Source organism: Sus scrofa, chromosome 14, assembly GCF_054392235.1.
Source record: "Sus scrofa isolate SSC_HxYL_T2T_F1_AM1 chromosome 14, Sscrofa_HxYL_maternal_Yorkshire_Landrace_v2.0, whole genome shotgun sequence".
Classification (NCBI taxonomy): Eukaryota; Metazoa; Chordata; class Mammalia; order Artiodactyla; family Suidae; genus Sus; species Sus scrofa.
Genome location: NC_139396.1, coordinates 59,026,553 through 59,043,063, shown reverse-complemented (window position 1 = coordinate 59,043,063; position 16,511 = coordinate 59,026,553). Strand labels below are relative to the sequence as shown.

Sequence of the window (16,511 nt, the reverse complement as noted above, 5' to 3'; positions counted from 1 at the left end):
GACTTGCCTCAATGCCGGATCTTTAACCCGCTGAATGAGGCCAGGGATTGAAACCACATCCTCGTGGATCCTAGTTGTGTTTGTAACCCACTGAGCCACAATGGGAACCCCCAACTTTGATTTCTGTTAGGACTTTGCATATCTCCTTTATAGCATTTGATTGCCATTTTCATCAAACAAGACTACAATGAGTCACACAATGTCTGAGCTGCTTGTGACAGTGTGAGTTTCCCAAGGGCAGGGCAGCGGCTAGCTCACGGGGACTTATAGGTACCAGGCACTTTTGGGTGCTTGACCTGGATCATCTCATTTCATCTCATAACAAACCTGCTGGGTAGGTACTCCTATTAACCCCATGTTGCAGAAAAGGGGATTGAGGCTCAGAAAACAGTTGAAGCAAGTTATCCATGACCACACTGCTGGGACATACAGCAATGGACCAACCACTGAATTCAGCCTCCCCTGGGGCCACCTCAAGTTGATCCCTAGGTCACTCGAGGATTCCTCGAAGCACCATACAAGCCAACTGTTCACATCACTTGAAGAGGTTCATCAGCCTTGCTTTTGAAGTCTTTCCCCTGCATCCTTTGCTGCACTTACAATGATGCTGCTGGAAATCCTGAACCTAAGACAGTGCCCTGATTCTCTGTAACTTCCTCCTTTTTTTTTTTTTTAGTCTGACATTAATTTAATTGAAAGAACTCTTTAATTCAAACCTGGTGAGTTGTGTTTTTTTTGCTTTTTAGGGCCGCATCTGTGGCATATGGAGGTTCCCAGGCTAGGGGTCGAATCAGAGCTACAGCTGCAGCCTACACCACAGCTCACAGCAAAGCCAGATCCTTAACCCACTGAGTGAGGCCAAGGATTGAACCCGCAACCTCACGGTTCCTAGTCGGATTCCTTCCCACTGCACCACTATAGGAACTCCAAACCTGGTGAGTTCTTAATTGGCATGTTTGACCCAATCTCAAGAGTAGATCTCTAGTAGAGGATGAAATCTGGAGACAGTCACTCATACGCAAAGGTAACAGAAGCAGATACGGTTCAGGGCCCAAGCAGAGTCTGCAGACCAGGCTTGGATTCAAATTCTGCCTTCAAGAATGATCAGACACAATTTTCCCTTTGTAAGCCCCAGTTTTGCCATTTGTCGAGTGGGTTCATAATAGCAACTACTTAATAGCGTTCTTGAAAAGGTTGTGATCTGAACCCAGGCAGGACACCCTTAAATATAACACAAAACAGAACATCTGTGCAGGGACCTGAGCTCCACGGGGCATTCTTAACCCCTGCTTGTGCCTGGAGAGGCATGTTTGCAGGCATCTGGTCTCCGGCCCACCTGGCAGAGGTTGTGCTGGGAGTCGGGCGAGGGGGCTTGTTGGGGTGACGGTGCTCAGTCCCTCCAGACCCAAGGAGCCTGCATGGGCTTCAGGTAAGCCTGGAAAGCTCAGTCTCACCAAGTCAGCTCCCCAGCCCCAGGCTTGGACCAAGGACAGCTCTTCCCTCCTTCAAAACATGATTTTTGAAAATGTCCTAGAGTCAAAGTGTATTCCTTTCCTTATGTCCCCACCCAGAGAAAGCCAGCACAGCATCCTTTCCCATTGGTTCTGGTTAGTCAGTTGTTCAGATTTTTTTCAAGATGGTCCAGGCACCAGCCATCAGTTTTGGTTAGTAAGGTTTTTTTTTTTTTTTCCCCCAAGATGGTCCAGGGACCAGGCACTGGACTTTGAAAGGCATCGTGTTGACTGTCAGTGCTGTGAGGTACAACAGGCCACTCAAAAGACTGAGATTTGGGCCTGCTGGAGCAAAACAGGGGTGGCTTATTAAGTTCACCTTATGCTGAACACAGGACAGGCACGGCTTCATGACATCTTCACACCAAGCCTTTGAGGCAGGTCCAATCATGAACCCAAATCTATAGTTTGTTTTTTTCTTTTTCGGCCACCCCCACATCATATGGAAGTTCCCGGGCCAGGGACTGAATCTGAGCCACAGCTGGAACCTACACTACAGCTGTGGCAATGCTGGATCCTTAACCTACTGCACCAGACTGGGGATCGAACTGGCACCTCCACAGAGACAAGCTGGATCATTAACCCACTGCACTGAAGCAGGCAACTCCTCTATACATGTTTTTTGTTTGTTTGTTTTGTCTTTTTAGGTCCGCACTCATGGCCTATGGCGGTTCCCAGGCTAGGGGTTGAATCGGAGCTGCAGCTGCCAGGCTACACCACAGCCACAGCAACTCGAGATCCGAGCCACATCTGCGACCTACACCACAGCTCACGGCAATGCCGGATCCTTAACCCACAGAGAAAGGCCAGGGATTGAACCTGCATCCACATGGATACTAGTCAGATTCATTTTCACTGAGCCACAATGGGAATTCCCTCCTCTAGAGATGTTTTGTAGTGAGGTTTAGAGGAGTTTCCTAACTTGCCCCTCATCATAAACATTTAAAAATGGCAAAGCTAGGACTCATCTCACTTGTCTGACTCTGAAAGCCGTGGGAGTGAGCCCTAGGGTACACAGTCCCCTCCTCTTAGGTCCTGCTTCCCCAGCCTTCACCTGGATGAGCAGTCTTCTCCTCACTTCCTACCGGGACTCACTTTCTGGAAGGATACCTGCCACTTTTCCATCACAACTGCCACCCACGGGGTGTTTACCAAGTACCAATTGCTCTAAGGAACTCAGCACTATTTACGAAGTGAGAAACTGATGCACTGAGGGGCTAGGACACCTGCCTGAGGTCACACAGGAAGCTGGTGGCAGAGCCGAGACTCAAATCTGGGTTTCTCTGGCCCCACTGCCCACATCAACCCTTACAATTCTGACTCGAAAAACATGCCAAGAGAAATTTCCTTCCTTAACCTCTGCTCTGGACTCAGATAATAAGAGGAAAAGTCATCTAATTCGAAGGCAGTTCCCTGCAGCACGGCTTATAACACAACCAAGACACTGGTTTATAACACAACGCAGACTCCCTGGTCATTACTGGCACCATAAACTCCACTGTATCCATTTGAAACAATACTTCCTCTTCAGCAGCTAAAAAGAATGAGGCCACTGGAGGCTCACAAAAAGATATCTGCAATGTACTATAAAGTTTAAAAAAATGCATATTGCAAAATACATACAGTATGATATCAACTGTTAAAAGTATAAGCAAAACCCTTTGTATATGCGTGTGTGCAAGCACAAACAAATAAATGGGTCTCACCAGTTCAATAAGGTCTGTCCCCAAGGAAGGGGCTAGAGCTTGGAGGAGACATATCAAAGGAATCTCTAGTATTACCCGAATGGTTTGAATTTCTTACAATCTCTCTGCAGTTTTGTATTGGTTATATTCTTAAAGTAAATACATGTGGTTATGTGTCCTTTTTTTCTTCAAGTAGAGAAAGCAGCCAGTTGGCAGGGCTGTCACACTCACCTTTCCTCTTGGTGCAATGGTAAATTTGGCTGTGCTCCTGGGGAAGTGGGTACGGGTTAGGTGGGGGCAGGAGGTCCTGGGAGGGGCCGGACACACCATTCTCACACTGATACTGGGACCCCAAGTTGGATGAGGTGGAGAGAGCACGAGGCTCACTGCTGAAGGGACTGTGGTTGGAGGCCACTTTCTGTCTCACTGTGCTCCTGGGAACCACGGGATATTCTTTACTGAAAGAGAGAAGATGCAAAGTAACGTTGATCAGTGGCCTGATAGAGAGCCTCCCACTGGCTGAACCACAGGGTCAAAGAATCCACCAGAAAAAAAAAAAAAATCACAGAATAAGAAATAAGAGGATCGGAGTTCCCCAGTGGTCTAGCCATTAAGGACTCGGCATTGTCACTGCTATGGCTCAGGTTACTGCTGTAGCCCAGGTTCAATCCCTGGCCCAGGAACTTCTGCATACCATGGGTATGGTCAAAAAAGAAAGAAAGAAAGAAAGAAAGAAAGAAAGAAAGAAAGAAAGAAAGAAAGAAAGAAAGAAAGAAAGGGATCAAGTGCATCATATGCTGTGGCAGATGTATTCAGTCATCACTTTTCATGCCTTATATACATCAGGCAAGTAGTTTTAAGAGTAGTTCTACACGTATGTGGAAAAGAAAATGAGCACCCCCAGTTCAGGACACCTTTTTTTGGGGGAGGGGTCTTGTTTTGTCTTTTCAGGGCCGCACCCGTGGCACATGGAGGTTCCCAGGCTAGGGGTCTCATCAGAGCTGTTGCTGCCAGCCTACACTACAGCCACAGCCATGCCAGATCCTTAGCCCACTGAGAGAGGCCAGGAATCAAACCCCCAACCTCATGGTTCCTAGTCGTATTCGTTTCTGCTGCGCCAAGACAGAAACTCCTCAGGACACCTTTTAACAAACAGTAAATACATAGGGCAGTTGAATTATTGCAGCCTACTCTAGATGTTTTTGAATTCCGTAATTCAAAAGCTAAAGTGCTGCAAGGTCCCTGAGACTTCGCCTCTGGTCTCCACCTTTAACATGGAGCTTCGGTCTTTGCCCAGCATTACTAGAGAATGGTGGCTGACCACCTAGGGTAGTCACGCACGACCCTAGGCTATCCTAATCTGGAGAGTTGACTGCTTGTGCCTTGGAATTTTCTTTTGAGCTGCTGTGCTTGTCTTCTCCACTGACATAATACTTAATTTCTCTGTGCCTTGGTTTTCCCATCTGTAAAATAGGGATAATAAAAATCCCCGGTTCAAAGAGTTGTTGAGAGAAGAAATTAGTCAATACATATTAAAGGCTTAGAACTGTACTTGGCACATAGTGAGTGCTCCACAAATGTCTGACAACAGCATGACTGTCATAGTTCTGGGGAGACAGAGTGGAAGAGGAGAGAGAGGGAAGGAAAAGGAGAAGAAAGAAGAGGAGGGCAAAGGAGACAGAGAACCAAGCATGAGATCTAAGACTAGGTAGCTCCAGATTCACATCCCAGCTCCATCACTTACAGACCTCTGGACCACAACATTTCTGAGCCTCAGTTTATGACGCCTATGTAGAGCATTCTCCAAAGTGCTCAAAATCTGGCCCCTCACACTCTCATGCTCCTTCTCTTACTGACAGCTTTCAGACCAGGTAGTCCTATTTTTTCCTCATAAGATATTGGGAAAATCAACAGAACCTCTCTTGGAATGGAGGAAAGTAGTTCTAAGCATCGCCAAGAGCCCCCAAAAGAAACCAGGTGGGTGGAGGAAGGACCAGAGTGAGAGTTTGCAGAGGAGCTGAGAGGAGGGATGGCTCAAAGAGAAAAGGGAGAATTGAGAGAAACCATTGGGGTGTATAAGAAGAGAACAGCCTGACCCATAACTTTCCCACATCTACTAAGAGGAAGGGGCTGCCACCGTTGGGGACGGGGAAGGGGAATCCTGCGCAGGAGAGTAACTATTACAGCATGTAGGCTGATGGAAGGGTGATCGGCTGCACCTTTTCTGGAAGGGAGTTTGATGGCTCCATTCATTTTTTGGCCCCACCCATGACATGTGGAAATCCCAGGCCAGGGATCAAACCGAAGCCAAAGCAGAAACCTAAGCTGCTGCAATGACAACACCAGATCCTTAACCCGTCGTACCACAAGAGAATGTTGGCATCCATTTTTTAAAAAATACACACAATAATGTAGAGTCAAGAATCCCATTATTATGAATTTTTGTAAGAAGCTGTTCAGGTCCATGTCCAAAGACATAAGCGCAAGGATTTTCTCTGCAGCATTGTCTAGAATAAGAGGAAAAAACTAGAAACAACCTAAATGTTCTCATTAATGGTTAAGTCAACTTTGATAGAGCTCAGCCATGGACTATTATGCAGCCTTTAAAAGGAACGAAAAGGCTGTACATGCACAAACTCAGAAATCTGTGCAACATAAATTAAAGACATAGGACATAAAATGATCTAAATTATGGAATGAATACCAGTGGTTCCCTCCAAGAGCTGGGGTTATGGGAAAACTTATTACTTTCTGCACATCTGCATTGCATGACTCTTTTTTTTTCTTTTTTATGGCTCATCCATAAAGTTCCCGAGCCAGGGATTGAATTCAAGCCATAGCTGTGGCCACACTGGATCCTTTAACCCATTATGCTGGGCCAGGGATTGAACCTGCACCTCTGCAGTGACCTGAGCTGTGTTTCTTATAGTGAGCATTTATGAAGTTTAGACAAATATTTCCATGTTGAAAATAATAGCAATTATTATTAACAGAATTAGTATATGAATTATTAATATAATTATGAGTATAGCAGAGCAGGAGGACGAGGCTTGGGGGAATACACTCACAAATAAAAGAAGTGCTTATGGCCTCCTGGTGTGACCTGTGACCCTCCAGGGTGTCCATTCATCCTCCCCATGTCCCCATCTCCAGTGAAAAAAGGCAATGGAAACAGAGCTGAAATTCACAGGAGAACTTGGATGAAAGCAAAATGAAAATGAAGATATTCAAAGTACCCCCCACATTTCTTATTCAAGAGGGTTGCCTGGGAGGCAGAGGAGCAGAACAGGATTCAAATCTGATCTCAAGTCATCTGTGGATCCAGAAAAGCTACTACATCTAGGGAAATGTCCAATCTTCATGCAACCCCCAGAAATGGGTCCTCCACCCCATCAAGCCTGAAGCACCCCCAAAGTGTCCTTGCTAACTCCATGAGCTCAGATGAAGCCAGTTGCCTTGCTAAGTGTCAGTTTCCTCATCTGTGAAACGGGGACAATATAAAGAGTGTGGAGAAGCCACAGCGGTCTTCGCTGAGTTCCCCAGTTACCTTCTCTTCCCTGATAACCCACCAGACTCTGATTTTTACTTAACTATCTAAGAATCAGGGTAGCTTGGGAAGAATAAAGGTATGAGCGAGCTTCAGGAAAATATGCATTCCCTATCAGCCCTCCCATCTAATCGCTGTGGGATCTTGGACAAGGCATTTAATCTCTCTGAGAGTCAGTTATCTCACAAAATTGTTGAAACCATCCAACAATGCACTCTAGAAAGTATCTGGCATGGAGTAGAAACCATCGTGTCTGCCGTTACAAAATGACTCGTGCTTTCAGCCCATAAAATTTCTCCAGAGGCAGCAGTTCCATGAGCCTGTCTCCTCAACTTGGAGGTCTTAACTTTGGGGAAAACAGAGGGGTGTGAACTTGGATTTCCAAAATGACGTCTTTATTTTCACTAATCTTGGATTGGAATTTAGTATTTCTTTCTGTGATGGGTGCAGGCAATGAGCCACAGTTGAGTTAGCAGCCCTAGCGACTGTCATCAACAGAAACAAAATAATTTCATCTCTCGTTGCAGCTGTACGTGTCTCCAGATGCCATTTATGCTCAAAACGACCTCAAAATTACAGTCATTTTCGACCTGCTACTAGATCCTGTTACTTAAGACATTTATTAAGAGCATTTATTGCTATATCGCCATTTAGAAAAGACTTTGATAACTATATTTGAATATAATTGGTTTCCTTTGCAATCTTGGCATCTTATTTTACACATTTAATCATATCATTGAGACGTAACCCATCCATAAGCTTCCCCAGACTGCCAGAGAGGCTCATGGTCCTAAACAGGGGAAAAACCCCTCCCTAGAAGAAATATATATCAGAAAATTCTGAACTAAGCTGTGGTTTTTGCCATGGACCAACTATTCTTTAACTTACTCCACTTTTAACACTAATTCTTTTTTTTTTTTTTTTTTTTTGTCTTTTTTTGCCATTTCTTGGGCCGCTCCCGCGGCATATGGAAGTTCCCAGGCTAGGGGTCGAATCAGAGCTGTAGCCACCAGCCTACACCAGAGCCACAGCAATGCGGGATCCGAGCCGCGTCTGCAACCTACACCACAGCTCACGACAACGCCGGATCGTTAACCCACTGAGCAAGGGCAGGGACCGAACCCGCAACCTCATGGTTCCTAGTCGGATTCGTTAACCACTGCGCCACGACGGGAACTCCTTAACATTAATTCTTTATCTAGGAGTTCCCTGGTGGCCTAGCAGTTAATGACTCTGCAATGTCATTGCTGTGGCTCAGGTTCAATCCCTGGCCCTGGGAAATTCCAGATGCTGCAGGTTCGGCCAAAAAAAAAAAAAAAAAATTTAATTCTTTATCTAAATAAGTTTAGCCTCCCTCTGAGTAATAACATCCATTAAAGTAGGGGTTTGTAGTGCTAGTTATAGATCCTCTCGCACCTGTTAAAATCAAAGAGTACACCTGAAATCATCTCACATACAAAGAGCACTACACCCAGCACATTTTGAAGGACGCCCTCGGCACCAGCCCACTTCATCCTCTCTGTGATCCTAAGAAGTGGATATTGCTTTTGTCCGCATTTTGCAGATTGGAAAACTGAGGCCCAGAGAGATTAAGTAACTTGCCTGGCATCACACAGCTAGAAAGAGACACAACCAGAATTCTGACCCAACAGTCCCCTAATGACTTTGAGAAATCTCCTAATGACGTCTTTCGATTTTGAAAACATAATATACTTTTAGGGGTGCAGGGGTGCAGGGGCCCAAGGCTCTTCTCCCACTTCTCCCACCCCTCAGTGATATGACGATCTCCACGCTGGGCTCCTGCCTTTGTTTGTCATCTGAAAACACATCGCAGTAACCAGGCAGGAGACAACGGAGAGTCAGCCAAGTTTCCATGAGGCTACAGACACCCTCCCGCCACCCTGGGGTCCCCTGGCCCAGCTTCCCGTGGTCTGTGCCATCTCAGAACCAAAGCTGGAGCTGTCATGAGCATCCCCACCACTCAGAATCTCCCCCTGGGGCCAGGAGGCTGGAAGGAATGAAATTAGCTTTAGCGTTCCAGCTTGGCAGCCCAAGCTACGTAATGGAAAAAAAAAAGAAAAATTATTATAATAATAAAACATAAAAGTTGTCAAATCTCACTGGCGATTCTATCTAGGTCTTGTTTAGTTCAAGTACCGGGCTGTCAGAGATCCAATAGGAAGAGGGAAATCTCATTTAGTTTGATATTCTTAATGGGGATGGTTATTTTCTTTTAATTAAAGAAAATAACTCTTAAAAAATGTTGGCTGAGGGAATTTACAAGCGAATGTATCAATGGACTCCGTGGAATTCTCCCTTCCGGCACTGCCAAATTGCAAAAGGGCTCTCTGGAAGGGCCAAATTCTGCTTTTGATTACTCACACTCACAGAAGTGGGAAAGCCAGATTATCCCCATAACCACTTGTCCCTCCCAGTGCGTTTCCCTCCCCGAGGAGCCTGAAACCTCATCCCCACCGTCAATGGAGCGTATCTCCCTTGGAGTAGGAAACACCACATCCCCCAATCTGTCTGACAGGTGTCAAAATCGAGGCACGGGAAGGGTGGAGTGACTTCTCAATCAGGATGGGATTACAGAGGCAAAGAGAAGAAAATGGAGCCATCAAACAACACTGGGATAATTCTCCCGGGGCTCATCTTGGACCAATCAAAGGAACTCAGTGAGTAGCAATACAGCGAAGTCTCTCAAATCCCTGTGATGAGAAGATGAACTCTTTTCCTCCAGAGTTTGAGAGCATCCTTGAAGAATCCAGGGCACCAGAGAATTAAAGTGAAAGCTGAAAAGCCCTTGTGTGTCTGGGAAGAGGGGCAGCAACGGGGGACAGTTTTCTCACCACCAGCCTAGTCGCCACTGTCGCCATCACCATCCTCATCCTCATCTTCTTCCTCACCAGCCACATTGTTTTTTCCCACGTGTCCTAATGTTCCAGCCACTGTGCTGGTTGACTGATAGGCTTTCCCTCATTGGATCCTGGCAAGAATCCCATTTCATCAGCATGATTAGATTTACTTTAGAGCTAGAGAAAATGAAGCTCAGAGGGGTTAAGCAACTTGCCCCAGATCACCCAGCTCAGAAGAGGTAAAGCCGAGCTGCACCCTGGGTCGGTGTTATTCCAATGCTCTTGCTAATGTATATTTGATAACAGGACACTGTTGCCTTCCCATTGCTGCTTGGGCGACACGACCATTCTGTTCCACAGAGCATCCTCTATGGTGACAGTCAGCTATTGGCTACAGCAGGCAACATCAACCTCCACTGGTCAAACTGTCAATCAGTCCTACAAATCCCACTGCTCTCCGCTGTATCAACAGCTCTACTCACATCCTGTAGGCACAGACATGCTCTGCCCAATCTGGACAACCAACCAGGGCCCTGAGTACCTCAGCTCACCCTGAGTGTCAGGGCTGCTGACAGACCAGCTTCTCCCCGGCTCTGCCTCGCTCTCACATTCTGTTCCACGTGAGCGGATGCCATGAATGACGCCATTGTCGCCGGGTCTGGGTTGTAAAACGTTACAAGGGAATATTGAAATCCACAGCCAAACTGCATTGCAGCCCGCTGCCAGCTAACGAATGCCCCTGAGAATGTTTTCCACCGCGGCCGACTGAATTGGCCTTTTCACGGGAGCAGGTGGCAGGGGTACGGGGGTGCTGCGGGGGGGAAGGTTCTGTTGTTGTTTTCCCCTGGCCATGCTTACTCAGTTTCTGGCAGTCTCTCTCAAACAACTAAAGCAGCACACTGGGGCAAGGCTGGGGACTGTAAAATCTCTGTTCTCGGGGAGCAAATTCCTCCTCTCGCTAGCACTTTAATCTGTGATTAAAATGAAAAGCGGGGGGGGCAATCCCAGGAGAGCCTTTCTGATTTACTAACTTTCTAATACACTTGGGGAAGTTATCTAAGAGGTGTGGACACTGGAGGGAAGGGGGGAAAAGGGGAGGTGGGGCAGCTCACCCCAGACGGGGTTTACCTCTGCAAATAATAATCGCTCCCTCTTCTTGTCTACAAAATGCCTCGCGACCCTTTTGTTTCTCAACTCACAGCATGCCAGCAAGCCGGAGGAAAGCACGGGGACCACTGGCTGTCCCTTCTTGCTGGTAAGACCAGGGGAACACAGAGAGGTTATGTGGATTTCCCACCGTTGATTCAACCAGCGATCTGAGTGGCACAAGAAACTCAGGGACGCTGAGCTCTCTGGCCCTGAGCACCTGCCATTTATGACCACTCTGGTTAGAGACCTTGGGGTTCCCTTATTAAATCTCTACTCTTTTTTTGCCTTTTAGGGCCTCATCCATGGCATGTGGAAGTTCCCAGGCTAGGAACTACAACTGCTGCCTACGCCACAGCCACAGCAACATCAGATCTGAGCAACATCTGCAACCTACACCACAGCTCATGGCAATGCCGGATCCCCGACCCACTGAGCAAGGCCAGGGGTTGAACCCTCATCCTCGTGGAAACTAGTCTGATTGTCTCCACTGCGCCACAATGGGACCTACATTAAGTTCATATCCAGGGGGTTGTTTCGAGTTGAGGCACTGGTCAGCATGCATGTGCCTTCCTTTGGTACCAAGCTACCAACTTGGCCACTGGGGGGTTGGCTAATTTCTTCCTTTCTCTGAGCCTCGGTCTCCTGCTTGTAAAATGGGAATGATCAGACTCACTGCCTCTTGGGAGGGTTGAATGATACAGTGCTTGAAAGGTTTAGCATATAGTTGGGGCACACTGCTCAATAAACCCCAGCTTATAAACCACACGTCATTCATTCTATTTTGAAGCACAAGTTCTTACCTTGCAAGGGCTTCAACTGATCTATGACTCCCCCCACCTCCCCGCCCTTAATATCCAGATAACAGAAGCTTGTCCATTTTTCTAGGGAGATGTCCATCCTTGCATTAGCTACTTGAGAGGGGTCTGTGAATCACAAAAAGGTTTTGAGGGACACTACAGAGGCAGCTCTGGCAACATGAGAAAAGTCCTGGACCAGCTGCATGGACAGTTACGACATCGACATCTGCCTCAGTTTCTCCAATCTGCAGATGGGAATAAGAAAGCCCACTTTGCAGTATCATCATGAGCCCCTGGGTAAAAGCTGGATGTGACACCACAGCCATGAAAGATCCATACAGATGAAACCTTTGATGGGCGCTTAGTGTGTCAAAGAGCATTACCAAGTATCTAGGACTAAATGGAAAAGCTCGATACTTTAGATCAGACTCATAAAACTGACAATTTGAATGAGTTTAACCATGTCTTAGTTTTAGTAGTTTTGTTTTTTGTTGGTGGTGGTAAGTTTTATTTTTTTTTCTTTTTTTGGGGGGTGGGGCTGCAGCCATGGCACATGAAAGTTCCTGGGCCAGGGATCAAATCTGAGCCACAGCTGTGACTTCTACCACAGCTGGGGCAACATCAGATCCTTAACCCACTGGGCCACAGTGAGAACAAATTCCAATAGTAGTTTCTGTTTGTTTGCATCTTTTAATAATTTTGGTTTTTTAAAAATTTTATTTATTTATTTTGCTTTTTAGGGCCGCACCCAGGGCATATGGAGGTTCTCAGGCTAGGGGTCCAATCAGAGCTGTAGCTGCTGGCCTACACCACAGCCACAGCAACGCAAGATCCCAGCTGCGTTGGCAACCTACGCCACAGCTCACGGCCACGCCAGATCCTTAACCCACTGAGCAAGGTCAGGGATCAAACCTGCAACCTCATGGTTCCTAGTCGGATTGGTTTCTGCCACACCACGATGGGAAGGAACTTCTGTGTCTTTTAATAATTTTGGAGGGAGGGCGGGAAGGTGAAGAGATGCCTTCTGAGGCTGGTTCTCTGTCCTTCCGGAAGCTGGAGGCCAGAGGGATCTGGACTAACTTGGGACAGGGACCTTTCTGAAACTGCTTCCTGTACTCAAGGGATTGTCTTAAGGCCTCCTCTGTTCCATGGGGAGTCATGGGGGGGGGTCCCCTGGTCATGACGAATTAAGCCAAGGACCTCCTGGTGACCATCAGTGAAATGATGACCTTGGCAAAGGCACCCCAAAGCAACCACTTCTTCAGGAATGCTAAATGTTCTGGGGACTAACATAAAATTGAGAGTTCTGCCTTACCCCTTAAAAAAAAACAAAATTGAGAGTTCCCATTGTGGTGCAGCAGAAATGAATCCGACTAGTATCCATAAAGATTCAGGCCCAGTCCCTGGGCTCACTCAGTGAGTTAAGGATCCTGCATTGCCGTGAGCTGTGGTGTAGGTTGCAGACATGGCTTGGATCTGGCATTGCTGTGGCTGTGGTATAGGCCAGCAGCTGTAGCTCCAATTCAACCCCTAGCCTGGGAACTTCCATATACCAAGGGTGCAGCCCTAAAAAAAGAAAAACAAAGAATAAAACAAAAACAAATCTCCAACGTGATAGCATTAACTACTGTGATGAGATAATTGAGAGACAGGGCTTAAGGTGGGGATGGGCAGACATGGGAGAATCTCTCCAGAGAAGTGAGTCTCAAATTTGGCTGATACTGTAATTACCTGGAGAATTTTTTTTTTAATACTGATGCCACTGTTCTGCAATACAGCCTGAACACTGGAGTTTTAAAAGCTCTCCAGGAGGGAAAAAAAAAGGCCTTATGCAAAAGGATAAACACTATATGATTCCTTTTACATAAAGTTCTATAACAGACAAACCTAACCCATAATTTAAAAAATCAGAATATTGCTTGTTTCTGGTAGAGAGGGGGAGGAGGAATTAACTAGGAAGGGGGCATGAAGGAATGTGCTGGAGTGAAGGGGCCCCAGCTATCCTATGACAGGGCTTAGGTTTCACAGGTTTGTACATTTGTCAAGAACTGAATGGTGCACTTAAGATCCGCACATTTCACTGTATATAAATTTTACCTGCAGTAGAGAATCTTGAACGAAAACTTAGATGCCAGTTAATAGTATGCATGCTGAATTACACATGGGTGAAAGGACTCATGTCTGCAACTGAGTTTGAAATGCATCAGAAAAGAATAAGATGGATGGATGGATTGGTGGGTGGATGGATGGATGGATGAATGGATGGGTGGATGGATGGATGGATGGATGGATGGGTGGATGGATGGACAGACAGGTTGGTGGATGGATGTGTGGTAAAGCAAATACATAGCAACATATTAATTGTAGAGCCTGATCAGTGGGTATAAAGGTGCTAAGTGTACAATTCTATGTTATCTGTATGTCTTACATGTTTCGTAATAAAACACTGAAACACACTCCAGGTACTTCTAATGTTCAGCTCAAGTTTAGCACCAAGTAGAGAAAAATGTTCTTTTCTATACAACAGCCCAACACATGTGCTTTATTTCCTAAAAATAAAATCATGCATTACCTGCATGTCTTTGTTTGTCCTGTAGGGGCAAGGGATAATCCAGGTGTGACCAGGGGACCCCCTCCAGCAGATAACCTGTTAAAGGCCAGCTTCTGACCCCTTCCCTAGAGCTGCTGATTCAGAACCCCTGAGGGTAAGACCCAGAAATTCACTCCTTTAACATTCCCAGCTAATTGTGATGTCTGCCAAAAGTTTGAGAAACTCTGCTTCAATGTGATTTGCCCACAGACACTGTCCCTGAAGAGGAGGTTCGCTGGGCGGGGGGTACAGCGTGACAGATAAATGGGAAAAAGTTAGAAGATGATGAACACGATGGACAACCAGGACCCAAGATGGGACCCCTTGGGACAAAGCACCATCTCACAGCTTAGGCCTCTCGAACATAACCCTCCTCTTGTTTGCCACAAATTCACACTTTCCTGGGGGGGAGCCACGTGCCTATAGCCAAAAGAACAGCAAGAAGTGGGGAGTTAATGCCGTCTCCAGAATATGGTTTTGGAAATCACACCTCCTTAATTGGACCTGCCCGTTACCTTTAACCTCAAGCATAAGAACGCCAGAGCACGAAGCCTCCCACTTGAAAACTGACCAGTGAGGTTAAGGAGCTGAACATGCATTTAAAATCAGGAAGGAAGGGCTGGAAACCAGAGGGATGGCTCCAATAGAATGATTTTAACCTGTTAAGGGTCCCAGACCCCATGAATCCCTTGACATTGTTTGACATTTTCCTTCTACTTATATGTTGTGAGCTTTTCAGAGTTCCTTGCTTTAATTGGATTTTCCAAAGGGATCTTAATTTTTTTTTTTGTCTTTTTTGCCATTTCTTGGGCCGCTCCTGCAGCATATGGAGGTTCCCAGGCTAGGGGTCCAATCAGAGCTATAGCTGCTGACCTACATCAGAGCCACAGCAACTCGGGATCTGAGCCGTGTCTGCGACCTACACCACAGCTCACGGTAACGCCAGATCCTTAACCCACTGAGCAAGGCCAGGGATCAAACCCGCAACCTCATGGTTCCTAATCAGATTCGTTAACCACTGAGCCATGATGGGAACTCCTCCAAAGGGATTCTAGATTCCGATTAAGAAGCCCCACCCTCGAGGAAGAAGAGGAGGAGGTGACAGAGGCACTTCGGAGAGGGGACAATGGCCAGTTTCTCAGGTGGGTGGTAGAGATGTCCTCAACCTATTTACCCTGCCTGGGACATTCAGGGCTCTAAGCTTTCCTATCTGCTCTCTGTGGGGGCTCAAGATCCAGGTCAGCTGAACAGCAACTCTGGGTACCCCAGACCCAGAGACCACTTCGTGCCAAGGCATCGGCAGTCCTGTAAAAGGTTGAGGAGGTGGAGGCCACCTCGATTCCTCCCTGAAGAGCTCTGAGGCCATCACCCTACACTCTGCTAGCCCCTGACAACGCTCCATAAATGCCGTGTCTGCTGGAAAGACCAGGCATTGCTTGAGGCCATGCTACATGAATTAAAGCCAGAACTGCTGGGGTGCGGGGCGTGGGGGGAGCACTCTGCCTACTCTGCCTACTGGGGGGAGCCCTTTGCCTACTCTGCCTACTGGGGGAGCCCTCTGCCTACTCTGCCTACTGGGGGGAGCCCTCTGCCTACTTGTCTGTCATTCCAAAGCCAGTGGCCACCTGGCAGGGCAGACAGGGGATTCTCTCCATCTGGAAGAAGCCCAAGCTCACAGCCCAGCCTCTGCACTTTGACTGGTTGTGTGGCCCTAGGGCAGGTCAACCTGGCCTCTAGCTTCACCAGGGCACAGATCCCATCTCAACACCTGACATGCTCCAGCATCACTCTGGGCCAGGGACCGCACCAGGAGCTCCTGCACATGGTGGGGCAGTATTAACACATGTGGGCCCAGAAGTTCTCACTGTGGTACAGGGGGTTAAGAATCCAATTGCAGTGGCTCATGTCACTGCCGAAGCATGGGTTCGATTCCCCAGCCCAGTACAGTGGGTTAAAGGATCCAGCATTGCTGAAGTTCCAGCACAAGTCACAACTACGGCTCGGGTTCAATCCCTGGCCCAGGAGCTTCTATATGCCATAGCTGCAGCCACTAAATTTTTTAAATAATACATTTAAATTTAAAAAAAAAATGCAGGCCTACTCTTTGGCTCCCCTTCTATCTAGAGGAGGGATGTCTATTCTCCTCCTGGAATCTGGGCCCACTTAGTGAGCCCTGTTCAGCCAACAGAATGCAGCAGAAGAGACACTACAGCCTCCCAAGGTCAAGTGAGCAAAGGCCCTGCGACTCCAACCAAGCAGGGACTCCCTCTCCCTTGAGCCTGCCATGCTGGACAGGCCTCTTGGGCAACCCAGATGGGCTCCCAGCCAGGAGCCAGTGCCAACCACGGGTGGTGGGGTGGACCATCCTGGGCAT

The 16,511-nt window shown here is 47.2% G+C and overlaps 1 protein-coding gene across 11 annotated transcripts in view; it reads right to left on the bottom strand.

Moving 5' to 3' along the window:
• The window catches only part of TBX5 (T-box transcription factor 5), a 95,097-nt gene that overhangs the window by 50,671 nt on the left and 27,915 nt on the right, over nucleotides 1-16,511 (bottom strand). For 10 of the 11 annotated variants that reach the window (XM_013982915.3, XM_084994812.1, XM_084994815.1 and 7 more), the window contains one exon: nucleotides 3,428-3,654. In XM_013982915.3, coding sequence (XP_013838369.1) covers nucleotides 3,428-3,654 — 227 coding nt within the window. Of the gene's footprint in view, nucleotides 1-2,318; nucleotides 3,655-16,511 lie in introns of all 11 variants that reach the window. The other variant, XR_014826587.1, reaches the window with a different exon arrangement.